At 53.9% G+C, this 15,696-nt stretch overlaps 2 protein-coding genes across 6 annotated transcripts; both read right to left on the reverse strand.

Annotated features, from left to right (window-relative positions):
* Positions 1-2,364: 2,364 nt before the first annotated feature.
* On the reverse strand, positions 2,365-5,291 carry CMTM5 (CKLF like MARVEL transmembrane domain containing 5). Of its 3 annotated transcripts, XM_047795544.1 has the most exons (5): positions 4,694-5,202; positions 3,559-3,711; positions 3,045-3,137; positions 2,758-2,842; positions 2,365-2,654 (listed from the first exon to the last, which is right to left on the reverse strand). In XM_047795544.1, exons 1-5 carry the CDS (start codon positions 4,817-4,819, stop codon positions 2,641-2,643), a joined length of 471 nt encoding a protein of 156 aa, XP_047651500.1. In that variant the 5' UTR covers positions 4,820-5,202; the 3' UTR covers positions 2,365-2,640. The 3 variants fall into 3 exon arrangements, with proteins under 3 accessions (XP_047651500.1, XP_047651502.1, XP_047651499.1); XM_047795546.1 differs by lacking the exon at positions 3,559-3,711 and having other exon boundaries at positions 4,694-5,195; XM_047795543.1 differs by lacking the exon at positions 2,365-2,654 and having other exon boundaries at positions 2,808-3,137; positions 4,694-5,291.
* Positions 5,292-5,601: 310 nt separating this feature from the next.
* Positions 5,602-15,173, reverse strand: IL25 (interleukin 25). Of its 3 annotated transcripts, none has more exons than XM_047795549.1 (4): positions 14,586-15,173; positions 9,391-9,507; positions 8,971-9,215; positions 5,602-6,498 (listed from the first exon to the last, which is right to left on the reverse strand). In XM_047795549.1, the coding sequence occupies exons 2-4, from the start codon at positions 9,397-9,399 to the stop codon at positions 6,243-6,245; spliced, it is 510 nt and encodes a 169-aa protein (XP_047651505.1). In that variant the 5' UTR covers positions 9,400-9,507; positions 14,586-15,173; the 3' UTR covers positions 5,602-6,242. The 3 variants fall into 3 exon arrangements, with proteins under 3 accessions (XP_047651505.1, XP_047651503.1, XP_047651504.1); XM_047795547.1 differs by having other exon boundaries at positions 9,391-10,239; XM_047795548.1 differs by lacking the exon at positions 14,586-15,173 and adding an exon at positions 10,144-10,579.
* Between the last annotated feature and the right edge of the window lie 523 nt (positions 15,174-15,696).

The following is a 15,696-nucleotide window of genomic DNA, read 5'->3' on the forward strand; positions in this document are numbered from 1 at the left end:
TGAGGTTGTGGGTTTGATCCCTGGCCTCACTCAGTGCGTTAAGGATCCGGCGTTGCCATGAGCTGTGGTGTAGGTTGCAGGTGCAGCTCGGACCTGACATTGCTGTGGCTCTGGTGTAGGCCGGTAGCTGTAGCTCAGACTGGACGCTTAGCCTGGGAACCTCCATATGCTGTGAGTGCAGCCCTAAAAAAAAGACCAAAAACGTGGAGAAAACAAAGGTACCAAAGGGTGCAGCAATTGTAGACACAGGAGACAGAATTCAGTGCTGAAGCCGAAGCTACCCTCCATCTGCCTGCCTCTGAAGTCACAGGAATTAAAGGCGTTCTGGGACAGCATTTTCCTCCAAAATGAATTTCCCACTGATGCTGGAAGAGGCTCAGAGCTGGCTGGGGATGGAGATGCAGAGAAAGCAGGTGGTACAGGTCCCTTTCTGTCAGCCCTGTAGAAGTAAGCCCCAGGGAGCCCCCCTCGCCATCCACTCCAGGTGCAGTTGACTGGGGTCCAGGTCTGTGGGCCATGCCTCACTATGAGGGCAGCCTGAGACTCTGGGGCCAGCTGATGCCAGGCTGAACTGCTGCCCTGTGCGGACCAAACCAGGCCCCTCCTGTCTCATCATGACCCCTCACCAGACACAGATGAGCAGGGCACACCATACACTGCACGTCTGCTCCCTCTGAGCTCCTGCCAGAGACAGGCTGGCTAAGGTCACACAGCCGCTCAGGGGCAGAGCTGGGCCTGACCCCACTCTGCTCTAAGTAAACCTCTGCCTCCTACTGGACTTTACGGCCAGGCTCTCCTGACCACCTTCCCATCCCCTCACTGGCCCCCCAGCTCCTGGACTCCCCTGGCCAAGCCCTTTCTATCCCTCCTCTGAAGCCTTGACTGCCCCCTGCCCAAGGTGGGTCACCAGTCTTGAGACTGGCCTGTACATAAAGTCCTGAGAACTGAGCAGACACCAGAGAAACACAAAAGCCAATCAGTTCTAGCCCTGGAGAGGCTACCATCTCTGATGAGCCAGGACCTGAGGAAGGAGATCGATAACCTGGGGGCAGGAAAAGCCAAGACCAAGAGAGGCCAGTGGTCAGCACCAGGGGGAGCAGAATACCACTACCAGAGTTCTGGGTTCAGGTGGGGTTTGGGGACCAGGGCCTGCATCTGGAAGGAGCACCCTAGAAGAAGGAAGGTACTTCAGGGCAGGGATGCACAACATTGCAGAGGGGCTAGCAAGTCAGCTTGGATAAGCTAGGCCATGCTTGGCTCTGCGGGGCTGGGCAGAGATGGCCCCGCAGCACTGGGCTGCCATGAGACGGGCACGGCTAACTCCAAACTGCCCCTTAGCCATGACTACCCTTTACTAAACCATCTTCCCATCTTTGAGCACTCAAAACAGGCCTGTTGGTGGCCTCTGAATCCCAGAGGCCCAGCGTGAGTTCTGCATGCGGGAGATCCTTGGACAATGTCTGCTGAGGGGCTAGCAAGCTGGAAACATGGACCCACTAGTGGAGGGAGATGGAGATGAGGCTGGGCCATTTTTCCTGAACTATAGGGGGCTCAGTACAATGTCCAGAACACCTGTTTAGATGTTAGGAGAACTAGGTTCCAGCCCTTTGTCACAGATAAAGAGGTCACTTCTGGAAGTTCCCATTGTGGCTCAGTGGTAATGAACCTGACTAATATCTATGGGGATGCAGGTTCTATCCCTGGCCTTACTCAATGGGTTGAGGATCTAGCATTGCCATGAGCTGTGGTGTAGGCCGGCAGCTGCAGCTCCAATTTGACCCCTAGTCTGGGAACCTCTGTATACTCCAAGTACAACCCTAAAAAGCAAAAAAAAAAAAAAAAAAAAAGGAGGTCACTTCCCTTAACTGGGCATTTCCTCTCTTACTTGAAATGAGGGCATTAAACCAGCTGATATCTGAAGATTCGTCCAGCTCCAGCATTGGGGTCTCTCTGCCCTCTAATGCTAATCTCTTTCCTGCCACCCGTTGGCCAGGTCCTCCCCACACCACCAGGGGGGGCTCTACACACGCCCCAGGCAAGCACCTCACCTCTGAACCCACTAAGACCTGTGCGTGGGAGGCTGGGCAGAAGGGCACACACTCACACTGGGAAGGCAGGTGTGTGCCTCCTCAGACACAGAACTCTGGGTGCTCAGCCACCAGGCATATCACAAGGTCACCTTGCATGCAGTTGTGGCATGGAATCTTTGTGTTGATGGATGTCTTCAGCATCTTCAGTCTAACCCCCCACTTCCTCGTTGACCCAGTCCCAGAGAAGGGACCATGACCTGCACACACCATCCGCATGAATACACCTTAGCATTCCTTGTCTGCCTAATTTCTGGGGAAGAAGAAGACTCACCGGTAGGATCCGAAGCTTTTAATTTGGGAACGATCTGCTTCCTCCTGCACCTTCCCCTTTGTCCCTAAAACCCCCTCCCCAGCTAAGCCTCATCAGGAGCCAGATCTCAGAGCACCAGGTCCCACAGACAAGTCCCTGGTGACTTCTCAGGCCTGGCTCCATTTCTGTAGGCCTGGGGTAGGGGATCGTAGGCTACAAAGCGAGTGAATCCAAAGGAGATGTCTCTGGGCTGTGCTGTCCCCCTTTTCTGGCTGGACCTGGAAGCCAGGTAGCCCAGGGTCACTGCTGGTCCCCTGTGAAGATGGAGCCAGGCAAGGTAGGGCATGTCAGGGTGGGGTAGCTGGGGCAGGGTGGGTGGGAGTGGGGATCCCCTCTCCCCAGAACACCAGCACTCACCTTGGGTGGCCCTGGGTGCCATCTCAGTCTGGTAGATCTTAAAGGCATCATAGGCAAAGACAGAAACCAAGATGATGCCAAATACCTGTGGGAGCAGGAGCAGGGATGGCACCACAAAGGCCACCCGGCCATCAGATACTAGGGACGGGGAGGGGGTGGTATGGGGCAATGTGTGAGCTAGATCCCCGGCACTGGCTTGAGCTTGGGGCGGAGAGAGGAACAGAAAGTGTGCCACCACCAGCCAGAGGTCCTTGGGGAGCTGGAGAGCTCTGTGGGGCTGGACTCACGAAAGCAGCAATGGCAGCTCCTTCCCGGGAGGTCACAGCCGCAAAGGAAACCACCAAGAAGATGATGATGGCGCTGACACAGCGGAGGAAGTCCTGGGGATTGGGGGTGCGGAGTCAAAGGGAGGCGGAGGGCAGGGGGCATCACCCTGCGGTTTTCCAGGCTAGTCAGTGGCTTGACTCTTGGGGCTGTGAATCCCTACACGGAGACTCACTTGGACACAACATAAAGCATTGGAGAGACAGAAAGATAGAGCTCACACAGCTCCCCCAGGGAGGGAGGCAGAGGAGTAGAGAGCCACCAGGACTAGAAGCCAGGGGCCTGAGCTGGGGCCGGGCCTGGATGAGGGAGCAGAGGTAGGGGATGTGGGCCAAAGCGGTGTTTGGATGCAAGGTGCGGGGGCCAGACTCCATACTCACCCAGGAAAAGGAGAGGGGCTAGGAGAGGAGAGGGAAAGTCAATGCTCAGAAGAGACTAAAGGGACCAGAATGGGGTGGGCGAGGCAGGGTCCCTCACCAGACAGGGCCAGTTCAGCCGGTCAAAGCGCTGGTAGTACTGGGTGGCATAGAGGAAGAGGAAGGCGAGCGTGATGAAGAACTCCAGCAGCGCGGCAGCCATGTAGGCGGAAATGGAGGCCGTGAAGCAGATGAAGATGATGAAGGTCAGGACCTGCAGGACCGAGGGGGGGAAGCTTACCAGGGAAGGGATGCAGGTACAGCCAGGCCTTTGCCTTCCCCTTGTCAGAAGTTCCCTCGGCCTGCCCCACCACCCGGCCTTAGAGGTCTCCCCATCCCTGGTGGTAGGAGCCACATCCAGGGCCTTTGCCCATCAGTGGCTGTCTCCAGCCTCCTGCCTCTGCCAGCCCTGGCTGCCCCTGCCCCAGGATCCCAGCAGCCCCAGCAGTTTGGCCAAGCTGCATGGCTCCGGGGGGCACTATTGTATGAGAGCCACAAGAGAGGGGTCCCCTTTGAACATAGAGAACAATGGGAACACCGCCCCCTGGAGTGGTGCCCACAGCAGCCTGCAGTGCCAGGAGGGACCCCTGCCCTTAACACTTTCCCCACTTCCAGATGCTTAAAACTCCTCTAACAAGGACCAGAGCCTCTGGTTCCACGCCAACAGGCAAGGTTTAAAAAGCCGATGCTTCACGGGGGACTCTGGGGTCCCTTCAGCTCTGATGATATAGGACGGCATATGTGCAAAAGACTTAAGTTCACACTCAGGTCTTGCTAAGTGACACGGGGAAGATCGTTTCCTGAGGACAGACGTTCATAGGGAGCAGGCAACAGATAAAGAGGGGCTGCAGGAATTCTGCCCTTTTTGATAGTGGAAAAGGCCAAGAAGAGGCCATCTTAGAGCTCAGGGAAAGGCTGGCTGGTGTCACCCCTGTCCCATTCCTGTGCCTCACACTCCCCAATGTCCCAGAGAGCTGTCCTCTAACTTCAATCCTTCCTGCTGCAACTGAAGCCTACTGTGACCACCTCCAGATGGAGAGGCAGCAAGAAGACAGGGGAGGAGATACAGGGAGGGGAGCGGGGCAGGAGGGGTGTCTGTGAGGCTGGGGAGGGAGGCGGCTGAGGGGTGAGCCCTGGCTGGTGGGGGGGGGCAAGGCTGGGAGACGAGGGTTCCAAGTTGGGGAGGCAGCTGTTACCAGCTCAGTTTCCAGCAGGATGCCTTTGAGGGAGGAGAGGAAGTTCTTGTCCACGGCGAAGCCCTGGAGCCCTGCAGCTGCCACCTCTTCACGGGGCCGGTCCCGGCGATCCCAAGCACTGAGCATCTCCACCGGGCCCACCGGGCGCAGCCCCCTACTGCCACCAGCCCAGGAGGGGAAACAGGAAGATGGAAACCTGGAAAGATGGGGACGCAGACAGGCGCAGGAAGACACTGCGAGAAACCTGAAAGTGAAGCAAAACCTGAAAGTGAAGTGGGCAGGCCTGCTGTGGGGCCCAGAGAAGGCGGCTGTAGGGTTGCGGAGGAGGCTTGCCCAGATGGGCCTTCACGCAGCTGCTGGGAGTGTCCTGCTGGTGGCTGCACTGCCCCCCAGGAGGCACATGGGAAGGGAGGGGCAGGGAAGGGGGGAGTGGTCAACCCTCCCCTCACTCAGAGCCCAACCCTGCTGCTGAGGGCAGAAGAGGGAGGGGGGAGGAGGAGGTCCTCGGAGAAACTGGGAGGAGCTGAGAGGTGACCCAGAAGCATTTGGACTAGGAGCCCCCAAGGACCCAAGCCTGAGGAAGTCTGTGTCCCCCTTCCCTATCCTTAAACCTCTTCCTCACCGTCCTCTCTCCCAGTTCCTTTTTAGGGAGGGTGGGAGCTGGAGCCCAGCCCAGGCAGCAGCCCCTGGACCAAGCTACAGCAGCCAAAACTGAGGACAAAGGCAGATTGTTGGGGGGACAAGGGGGCGCTGTGTGCCTGCTGCAGTGCCTCAATGGGCCTCTGTCTCTCCAGCATGCCAGGAGGGCAGCCTGACCCCCACCCCAGTGTTGACGGCTGGGCCAGGGATCCAGGGAAGGGGAAGGCTGAGGGGGGCCCAGCGGAAACTCTGGAGGGCAGCGGGAGAGGGCAGTAGGTGAGGGCTGCCAGTGGGGAGGAGAAGGGACCAGGCTGGGGACCACAAGATGCTCAGGCACGAGGGATGCCAACAACAAATTAGGCCACTTTTAAATACAGATGATTTATTTGGATAATTCTCCTCATGCTCAGGAACAGTCTCTTCCTCAGAGGCACCCATGTCAAAAGTAACTACACCAGGATGTATAAAATAGAGCATCCAAAGTAGGTGCTTACCGAGTGTTTCATGAATGAATGAATGAATGAATGAGCAAACGAATGAACGAAATGAAGGGTTCTCCATGGCGAAGGGGAAAATATCAGAAAGTGCCTGTGCTGTACCAGGGCAGCTGGGGATGGGAGGAAAGAAGAGATGGAAACAGGCAGAGCTTTGAAGACCTTTCCCAGGAGGAAATGCCAGGACACCAGCCTCCAGGGGCCATAAGCAGCCACTATTCCCCTGGACTCACTTTGCATTTCCCATCCACTTCAAAAAGTGCAAAGTGCGGTCCCCCCAAAAGTCCTTTCCCAAGATCCTGAGACTTTGGTTGTGCTTTGGAGGGGTTGAATGCTCCGGCATCCTAGCTCACAGTGGCAGGTGGTTGTACACCCAGCTCCAGCGTTCGACCAGAGCCCAGCCATGGGTGGCTCCATTAGGCCATCACACGGGGCCGCACACACACGCAAGCCAGGGAGACTTGGTAGAGCCTGGGCTCCAGGCAGTAGTTATCGTGGGCGCCCTGCTGTCCAGGGCACGGCCGCCGGTAGAAGACGGTCTGGTTGTGGTACAGCAGCTCTGAGTTACCCAGGGGATCCATGTGGGAACCCGTCTGGAGGCTGACACAGTGTGGACACAGGCAACGAGCATGGTACAGGTCCTGCGGCAGCCGGTTCAAGTCTCTGTCCAACCTGTGGGGGTGGCAAGCATCAGGTCCTGGAGGGAGGCTGGCCGGCAGATGGGGGATGGGCTGGGAGCAGGGAGGGCCAGAGTAGAAATGCCAGGGCTGTCAGGGGCCTGGCTTCTTGTCCCAGCTCTGGTACCCACCTGCTGGGTAGTTTGAATAAGCCTCCCTTCTTCTGGGGTTTATTTTCCCCAACTGTAAGGGAGGGTCGGGGATGGATGAAAGACTTTCCAACTGATCCCACTCTAAGGGCAGCACAAGCTGGTGGACAACTCCTGCCTGAGCCTCTACCAGACCTGCTCAGCTTCCATGTGATATATATATGCTGGGCTCTAGCATGAGGTTTCTTTGTGTAATTGTTATTCTACTTTCAGTGCTTTTTTTTTTTTTTTTTTAATTTTAAGGTGAAATCTGCTCTTAGATCGGGAAGTACAAGAAAGCATCCAGTGGGAGTTCCTGTTGTGACCCGACTAGTATCCATGAGGATGCAGGTTCAATCCCTGTCACCTATCAGTGGGTTAAAGATCTGGATCCAGCATTGCCCTGAGCTGCACTGTAGGTCGAAGATGTGTCTCAGGTCTGGCGTTGTTGTGGCTGTGGTGTAGGCCGGCAGCTACAGCTCCAGTTATCTGATTGGACCCCTAGCCTGGGAACCTCCATATGCGGCTGTGGATGTGGCCCTAAAAAGCAAAAAACCAAAAAAGCATCAAGTAAAGGTTGCCGACCACCTCTAGATACCAATGTGCTTGTATTATAAGCACATGTAAGAGTGGATACTAAGACACTGACTTACTCTGAAAGGATATCATGGCCCCCCAAAGACACGAAAAGCAGGTCCTGCAAAGGTTTGGGACTTTAGAAGCCCAGTGGGAAACAGCCGCTTGGTCAGAAAACCATCTTCCAAACAGACAGGCCTTAGCAAACTGGGGCTCTTTTGCTGGTGCAGCATCACCTAGAGTGGGTTCCCTAATAAATATGGTGCAGCAGAAGGGGGTCTGTGGCCAAATAGGTCTGGGAAGTACTGAGTTTAATGGTCTCTTCTCTGCAGACCTGAACCTGCTGAGCACACTGGGAACCCCCAAGGGGTGGGGGCTGTAGCAGCTTTCCCCACATTTACTTGACATCATCGCTTCTTTTCTGAGGAGCAGCTTGTAGGACAAGGGTTGCAAAGAACACCCTTTGGGGAAGACTAGTCCGGTGGTTATTGGGGGTTCGCATTCTCCCAATCAGGAGTCTAGACCCCAGCTGAGTCAGCCAATTAGCACCCAACCCCCTCAAGGGGCTCCCACCTCTTTGGATTTAGCCCAGAACCCAGCCAATCCCCTGAGACTACTTCAAAGCATCGTAACAAGCTGGAGTCTCCACCATGGATCTACTGCCAGTCAAAGCTGACCCCCTCCCTACCCACAGACCTTCTCCATCCATCCATTCCCAAAGCCAAGGTTAAGCCAGAACTAGACTTATAGCGAGTGGGAACACAGACTCCCCATGAAGACACAAGACAAAGGAGAAGTGTTGGGGATCCCTGAGGCACTCATTTTTAATTTTTAAATTCATTATCCTGATTTCAGTGCTTCCTAATGTTTTTTACATCCTGACACAAATAGTGAATTAGAATATATGCATGGCACACAGAGAAAAAATAAGACTGCTCAGGATGAAGGGTTCCCGTCATGGTGCAATACAAATGAATCCAACTAGGAACCTTGAGGCTTCTGGTTCGATCCCTGGCCTCACTCAGTGGGTAAAGGATCTGGCATTGCTGTGAGCTGTGGTGTAGTTCACAGACACAACTTGGCTCCTGCGTTGCTGTGGCTGTGTTGTAAGCTGGCGGCTGTAGATTTAATTCAACCCCTAGCCTGGGAACCTCCTTATGCCACAAGTGTGGCCCTAAAAACAAAAACAAACAAGCAAAAGACTGCTCAGGATGAAAGATAACCAGCCTGAAGCTCAAGCCCCAACACCTCCCACCCAAAGCAGAGGGAGGGTTTTAATCTCTTCATATACTCTCTTCCATTCATGGCTCAGGGCCTTTGGTATTGGGCAGCTTCAGGCCTATATCGTACATTGTTATTCCCTGATATTTTAGTTAGAAAAATGTGGCCACTGTAGGAAAAAAGAAGAAGGATGGGGGTGGAGGGGAAGAGAAGTAGAGACAATAAAGGGAGCAAACCAACATTTTCTGTACTAAGTGCAGATTTTTCACACCTTATTTCATACGATCTGCACCATTAGCCATGAGATATTATTTCGTTTTGCAAGTGGGAAAAAACTGAGCTTTGAACCCTTTTGTAATTGGCTCATAGTCACCCAATAAGAGTCAGAGCCAGGCCCCCTCTAACACCCAAACTTAACAGCCTCCCTGAGGTTAAAAGGGGAAAGGTAGGCTGGAATCGGGTGGAACTCCCCTGGTCCCTCACACACATTCTGACTGGCACAGAGCAGGCATTCAGGAGGGGACAGGGGCCCGAGGACTCACTCGTATCTCCAAGGGGCAATGGATCTGCTGTTGAGGGGTCCGTCTTCACTTGCCTTGCAGGATTCTGGGTGGGGAGTGGGGCTAGCCATCTCCAGAGGAGGCATGAGCACAGCATTCTGCTTCAGCCACTCTTCTATGGGGTTCTGTCCTTTGCTGGGGCAGCAGTTGGGCCAGTGGGGACAGCCCTTCTGGGACCGCAAATGGAAGGTGTGGGTTCCCATGACCATTGCCAAGAACGCAACTGCCTGCAAGAAAAGGCCAGTGAGAAAACTGCTCCCATTGGTCTGGTTGTCCCCTTCCCCAGCTGTTCCCTGGGATCCTGATTTTCTGCCCCACCTAGGAGCTCCCTCCACCTCCAGCCACCTCTCTGCTCCTGTCCCAGCTCAGCACCATCCCAGCAGGGCCACTGCGCACTCTTACCTGGTACATGCTGGCTGCTGCTGGCCCAGCCTTGCTGCTGTGCTGCCTGACAGCAGGACCCTGTAGAAGCAGGTTGACTGGAGCAGTTTAGGAGTCCTGGTTTTATTTTCAGCAAACCTGTTTTGTTTATTCAAATTTATTTCCACTACCTTTTGGAGGGTGTGACCTGAGATTAAAAAACAAAACAACCCCCCCCCCCAAAAAAATCGACAAACTTGAAAGTGTTTCCAAAAGCTACTTTAAATGCTAGACTCCTGGAAGTTGTGATTAACATCATTGTAAGTCCCGTAGCCTATTGGGTAAACTTTGTTCTTTGCATCTTTCCGGGCGTGGGGTCAATGCAACAGCATCCTACTATTTTGTGCCTTTGAGAACTGGCATTATGGGCATTTCCCTGGTTCCTTTGGTACCCAGAATTAGGGAACATCATCCGGTCTCTCACCAAGAGGCATCGTTTCTATGATCCCTGCTGCTTCCACCCAGAGTCTTTTCTCTTCTCTTTCTTCTTATTTATCCTCCTGATCACCCATCTTAGTGGACATTTCCCCTCTAACCCCTTGTTCTCTGATCCTTTCTGTTCTCTGACCCTTCCTCATCTTTGATGACCCTGACTTCTTTGACCACGATCATCTAGGACTTAGAGCCATTGTCCATCACCCGCTCCCTAACTTCCCCCTCGAGCTCCTTGGGGGTCACCCCATTCCCATCCCCACCCCTACTTTCCCACACTTCCTCTGGGCTAGCGATACAGACCTAAGCCCACAGCTTGCCAGGAAGGCCCGGACCCCATCAGTCTGTTGCTTTGTTGTACAGGGTCTGGTGGAAGAAGCTGTAGGTGACTGTTCCCATCTCATGAATGACAAGACCGAGCCAGGAAGAGAAGGGGCAAGGGGACATCCTCAGCAGAGACCTAACAGGAGCACCCAGCTCCCAGATCAAGATCCCTGCTGGGCCTTGGGGATAAGGACTGTGGCTGAGGGAACTGTCACTCTCAGGCTGTGGAGCAAGCCCACCCAGTCTCAGCTCCAGGGGCTACCACTGTCAGCCAGGACAGGGATATGTGTGCTCTGGCAAGGCTCCAGCTGGGCCTGGCCCCAAAGACATGGGTCAGCCAGGGGCCACCCCATCTGGGAGGCTCTTTGCCTACTTCCTTCCAGTCTTCTTTTCATCCTTGCTCGCCAACCCCCCTCATCCCCACACCCACGACCCCCCCACCCCGCAAGCCAACACACTCATACACAGACATTGTCTCTAGAATGATGTTTCCTGATTTGCATGTGCTTTCCCTTAGAAAATACTCCTCTGGTAACCAGGGACTCAGGAAATAAACAAAGAGAACCAGGAATAACTTAAACTCAGGGTGAGAAGGAATCCTTTGAATGCTTCAGAACAAGGCAGCCCCAAAGCAGCAGGGCATTCTGGGGAAGGGAGAGAAGCTGCTCTGATGAGTTTGGGGAACCTAGAAGTGGAGGAGGGATGGGGCTTAGGGGAAAGAGGTGGTGGCTGGGAGAGCAGGGGCACTTAGGAAGAGCACTAAGGCCAGGAATACAGCGCCCTGCTCCCACTCTCTGCCCCATTCTCTGCCCCTGGGCTCCCAGGCCCCCTCTCTTTTCCAACCACTGCTGGCCTTAGCTCCTGGGCATCGTGTGCCAGAACAGTGCCAAGCCCTGCACACACATCAGCTCATTTTACCCTAATAATAAAACCATGACATGGAAATTATTATCCCCATATGAAGATGAAGAAACTAGGACCCAAAGAAACCAAGTAACGTAATCAAGGCCACACAATTAGGAACAAGCAGAACTGGCTTCCCACCCCATCTCTGACCAGCTCCAAATCTAAGTTCCTGGCATGGAGATGCCACATGGTGCTGACCCCTGATTGGCTGCAAATAGAAGGGAAGCCCCCCCTACCCCCACAGTGCGGGCTTTCCCACTCGCCTGTGGTGGGCTGAGGCAGGTGTCACCTGAACCTGCCTGAGGCCCTAGGGCATGCCCACCCACACAGGCATTCAGCCCTGCTGGCCGGGTTCCACAGATCCAGCTTCTTCCTTCCCAGCCCTTGGTCTGGCACATGGCCCCAGGGTGGCATCTGGTATTCCTGGGCAGCCCCCAATACTAGAAAAGACTCTGAGGGGGCAGTGTTCTTCCAGAAGAACTGGAAACCTAAGGGTCTCCCCCAAACCAATCAGAGCCTCAGACCCTGACCCTGGACCAGAGCTCTTGATCTTGGCCTCCATCCAGGACAGGGTGCTCGAAAGAGCTGGAAGTGATCCCAGCTACTTGTTTTATTTGCTGATGCTGCAAAGGATCCACATTGGTTGCACGAGACATGCCCTCCAGGAGGGGATTTTGGGGTATCCCCCTGCCTCTGTGTGGACCAGGACCTCCTCTGAGGAAAGCCCTGAAGAGCCGAGGGAGGACCCTTGAAGCACACAGTCTCCCCCGGGGTTGGTCATCATAGTCTCCCCTGTGATGAGCAGCCCTGACCCAGAACCTGCGCTCCGAGTTGCACACACACACCCCCGCCCCCTCCCACTTGCTCAGTCTCAGCCCTTATCTCAGTCGCACCTGTGGGTCTCCTCAGGGTGACTCCCTGCCATGAGAAACATTTTCCAGAGGGTTTTCCTCCTGGGGTGACTAGTTTGGGAATCCCTGAGTCACTTCAGCTTCCAGGGAATCCTTGGGGGCGTGGGGAGATAGGGGTGGCAATGGGGAGAATGCTGGAGAGGGAAGCAGAGGAAAATTTGCCCAGTACCTGACATCAAGGGTGCCTCCCCATGTGTCCTCATCTGCCTGGGCCTGACCAGTTGGCAGTCCCACCCAGAGCCTCTGGAAAGTGATCAGCCCTGGGCAGGGAAGATATGATAGGGGGTACTCCACCTTGGCCAGGAAAGCTTGCAAGATGCTGTCCTGACCTTCCTCAGAAAATCATTCAAGTTCTCACCCCACCCACTGCCTTGAAGTCCTGCCCCTGCCCTTAACCAGCTCTTCTCCTATAGGGCTCTCTCTTCTCATTTGCAGAAATGTGGGTGTTTGGAGGGAGGGAGGTTGGGAAGCGGTGGGATGGCGGTAGCAACCTGCATGGCCACAAAAGGGCCAACCAGCCTGGCAGCTCCTGAAATAGTGCTGAAAGCATAGGACTCCCCTGGGCCTATTGAAGCTCATCTGTGCTCACCTGATGGGAGGAAGGGGCACTGGTGGTTAAAATGCTGAAATACTTCTGACCCTGCTAGTAAACAGATGCTGTGCTCAGTGCTGGAGCACCCCCACGCCACAGCCTCCCTGTGATCCTGCAACTAAATGGGAGCCAGATGGGGACCTCTAGGACAGGTTCCCATGTCCTGATAGGTAGATGATGATGGGACTGGTTGCTAATTATTTGTAGTATCACCTTTAGTTACAAAGGTGCCCGGAGCCTGCCTTCAAAGGGAACCCAGTCTGGGAGTTCCTGTTCTGGCTCAGCGGTAACAAACTCGACTAGTATCCATGAGGACATGAGTTCAATCCCTGGCCTTGCTCAGTGGGTTAAGGATCCGGAGCTGCTGTGTAGGTTGCAGATGTGGCTCAGATCCCATGTTGCTGTGGCTGTGGTATAGACCAGCAACTGTAGCTCCGATTCAACCCCTAGCCTGAGAACTTCCCTATACCATAGTGAAGCCCTAAAAAGACCAAAAAAAAAAAAAAAAGAGAGAGAGAGAGACAGGGAACCCAGTCTGGCCTGAGAGACATGCAGAGAATCAGAGTGAATGGGACAGAAAGTCCAGCAACTTCCTCCCCCAGCCCAGCGAGGCCTTTGGCTTACTCAGCTTTGTCCAACAGTCGTGGCTGCCCTGTTCATCAATCCATTTGCCAAACACTTATTGAGCATCTGCTATCCACCAGGCACCATTCTAAATGCTACTAGGAATGCAGAGGAGGACAATCCAGATAAGGTCCCTGCGTCAGGAATCTCAGGTTTTAGGAGGAAACAGATGGCAAACAAGGAAGTGAGATAATTTCTGATAATGATAAGTGCTATGAAGAAAATGAAACAGTGTTAGAAGACAGGGAATTACTGGACAGTGGGGAGTGGGTGGTGAGAAGGGGCACCTTTAGCTTAAAAAGCTAGGGAAGGCTCCAAAGATGCAGGATTTGACATGATGATGGAAAAGGGTCTGGGGCAAGAGTGGTCCAGGCAGAGGGTACACGACATTCCACCCAAAGGTGGAAGAGCTTGGCATGTTTGAGAAACAGAAAGGACAGTATGACTAGAAAAACAAAGGCTAAGGGTGAAGGGAAGAGATGGGTGGGGACCAGATTACATAGCGTCTTACAGGCTGTGGTGGAACATTTAGATTTTACCCAGGGTCAGTGAGAAGGTATCAACTGTATTCAAGCATGATCTACGTGATGGCAGTTTCTTCAGGGCAGGCACCATGTCCTTGACCTTCTGCTGCCCCATAGAGCTGGCATCAAATGACAGTAAGAGTTGCTTTGAGCCAACATTTACACATCATGGACCAGGCACGGTTCTCAGGATTCTCTTAATCCTCCGTTCCATTATTATCCTACTTGATGGACAAGGAACCCGAGGCTCCAAGAGGTCACATAGCTTGCCCAGGTTGGACTTGGCCAGGGTTGGAACCAGGATTAGAATTCAGGGAAGCTGGATGCTAATGGGGCTAAAGAGAGGAGAACTGGAAGAATTCACAAGCACTTGAGATGTTCCGCAAATCAAGAAGAAGAAGAACAGGTCAAGAAAGTCATGACGGAATGGGATGAGGACGAGACCAGCTGTGGATGAGCTTGGCCTTGCTGGGAAGGGACAAGATTGGAAGAGAAGACTGGGACCCAGAAAGCCAAATGGAGAGGTTCCTTCCTTCCTACCCCCTGAAGAATGGCAAAGACAAACCTGAAGCTGAGGGCCCCCCTGTCTGAGGCAGGGTCTTAACAACCCACCCAGCCTAGGTTTTCCCCAAACTAACCTGGGGCCCAGAACCCTCCCTGAACAAGTCAGAATCACGTTAAACTTCTGTTTGGGAAGAAGAGGGCAGAGATGAGGCCTAAGAACAGGGAGAAGGCTCCTCCTGCCCTCAACAAACACTTTGAGCTCTCACCAAGGTTCAAGCTGTGCGGGGAGTGGGGAGCCATGCAGAGCCAAGGTGAAGAGGAAGAGCCATTGTGCCATGGACTTTACACATATTTACTCACCAAAGTCGCTGTCCAGATGAGGAACTGAGCAACAGAGATGTTGCAGATCTTGACCAAGGTCACCCAGCTGACAAAGCAGGATTCACTCCTGAGTCTAACTGGCTCCACTCCCTGCCTGAGCACTCCAGGAGCACAGACTTGTTTTCCTGCAGGTTTGCACTCCGCTCCCCAGCCACCTAGCCGCAGGCACTGGGCCTCAATGCCCACATTTCAAACCACCGTTTTGCCAGCACTTCCTTCCTGCTTAGTCTTTTCTGGCTTCCATCTATTTTCCCCTTGTGCCAGTCAGAGCGGTCATCTTTGGGAACTGGGTTTCCTGCCCACCTCCATCTTGAGCCCCACCTCCATCTTGTGCCTTGGCAGCCCCCTGGGCAGTGGTCATGCCAAGTCATTCCCCAGCTGCTAAATTCCAGGCAGCCAGACCCCGCAGGGCTGGGGTCTGGAAGAAGCTGCATCAGGCTGGAGCTGGAATGGGGGAGCTCTCTCTTCAGATGCATCTGTAAATTTAAAAATTCCTCTCTCAGGGTTCCTGTTGCAGCGCAGAGGAAAGGAATCTGACTAGTATCCATGAGGATGCAGGTTCGATCCCTGGCCTCGCTCAGTGGTTTAAAGATCTGGCATTGCTGTGAGCTCTGACGTAGGTCTAAGACAGGGCTCGGATCTGGCATTGCTGTGGCCAGCAGCTGCAGCCTGGATTCAACCTAGCCTGGGAACTTCCATAAGCCACACGTGTGGCCCTAAAAAGCAAAATAAAGTTCCTCTCCCATCCTAAGAGAGTGTGAGTCTGTTCATAGGTGCCCAAGCAATGAGGGGGTCGGATGGAGCTGGGGCAGGTATCCCCCCCTCCCCTACTGGCTCCCTACCTTTCCTCCCACCTACCTGGACACAGACACGTGGGCCCGGAATGTGTGCGTGGGGGGGTGCTGGTAGGTGGGAGGAAAGGTAGGGAGCCTCTATCCAAGGCCTCAAGTTCACAAAGCGCCTTAAATTAGACTTCTGATATTATCGCCAAATGAGGTTTTACACAGAGCCATTGTCTGTTCACGTGTTTGAAGTGTTAATGCGCTAAATGTAAACATTGAAAATATACCACAGCTTTTCAATCCTGTTT

This window comes from Phacochoerus africanus, chromosome 9 (assembly GCF_016906955.1).
Source record: "Phacochoerus africanus isolate WHEZ1 chromosome 9, ROS_Pafr_v1, whole genome shotgun sequence".
Taxonomy (NCBI): Eukaryota; Metazoa; Chordata; class Mammalia; order Artiodactyla; family Suidae; genus Phacochoerus; species Phacochoerus africanus.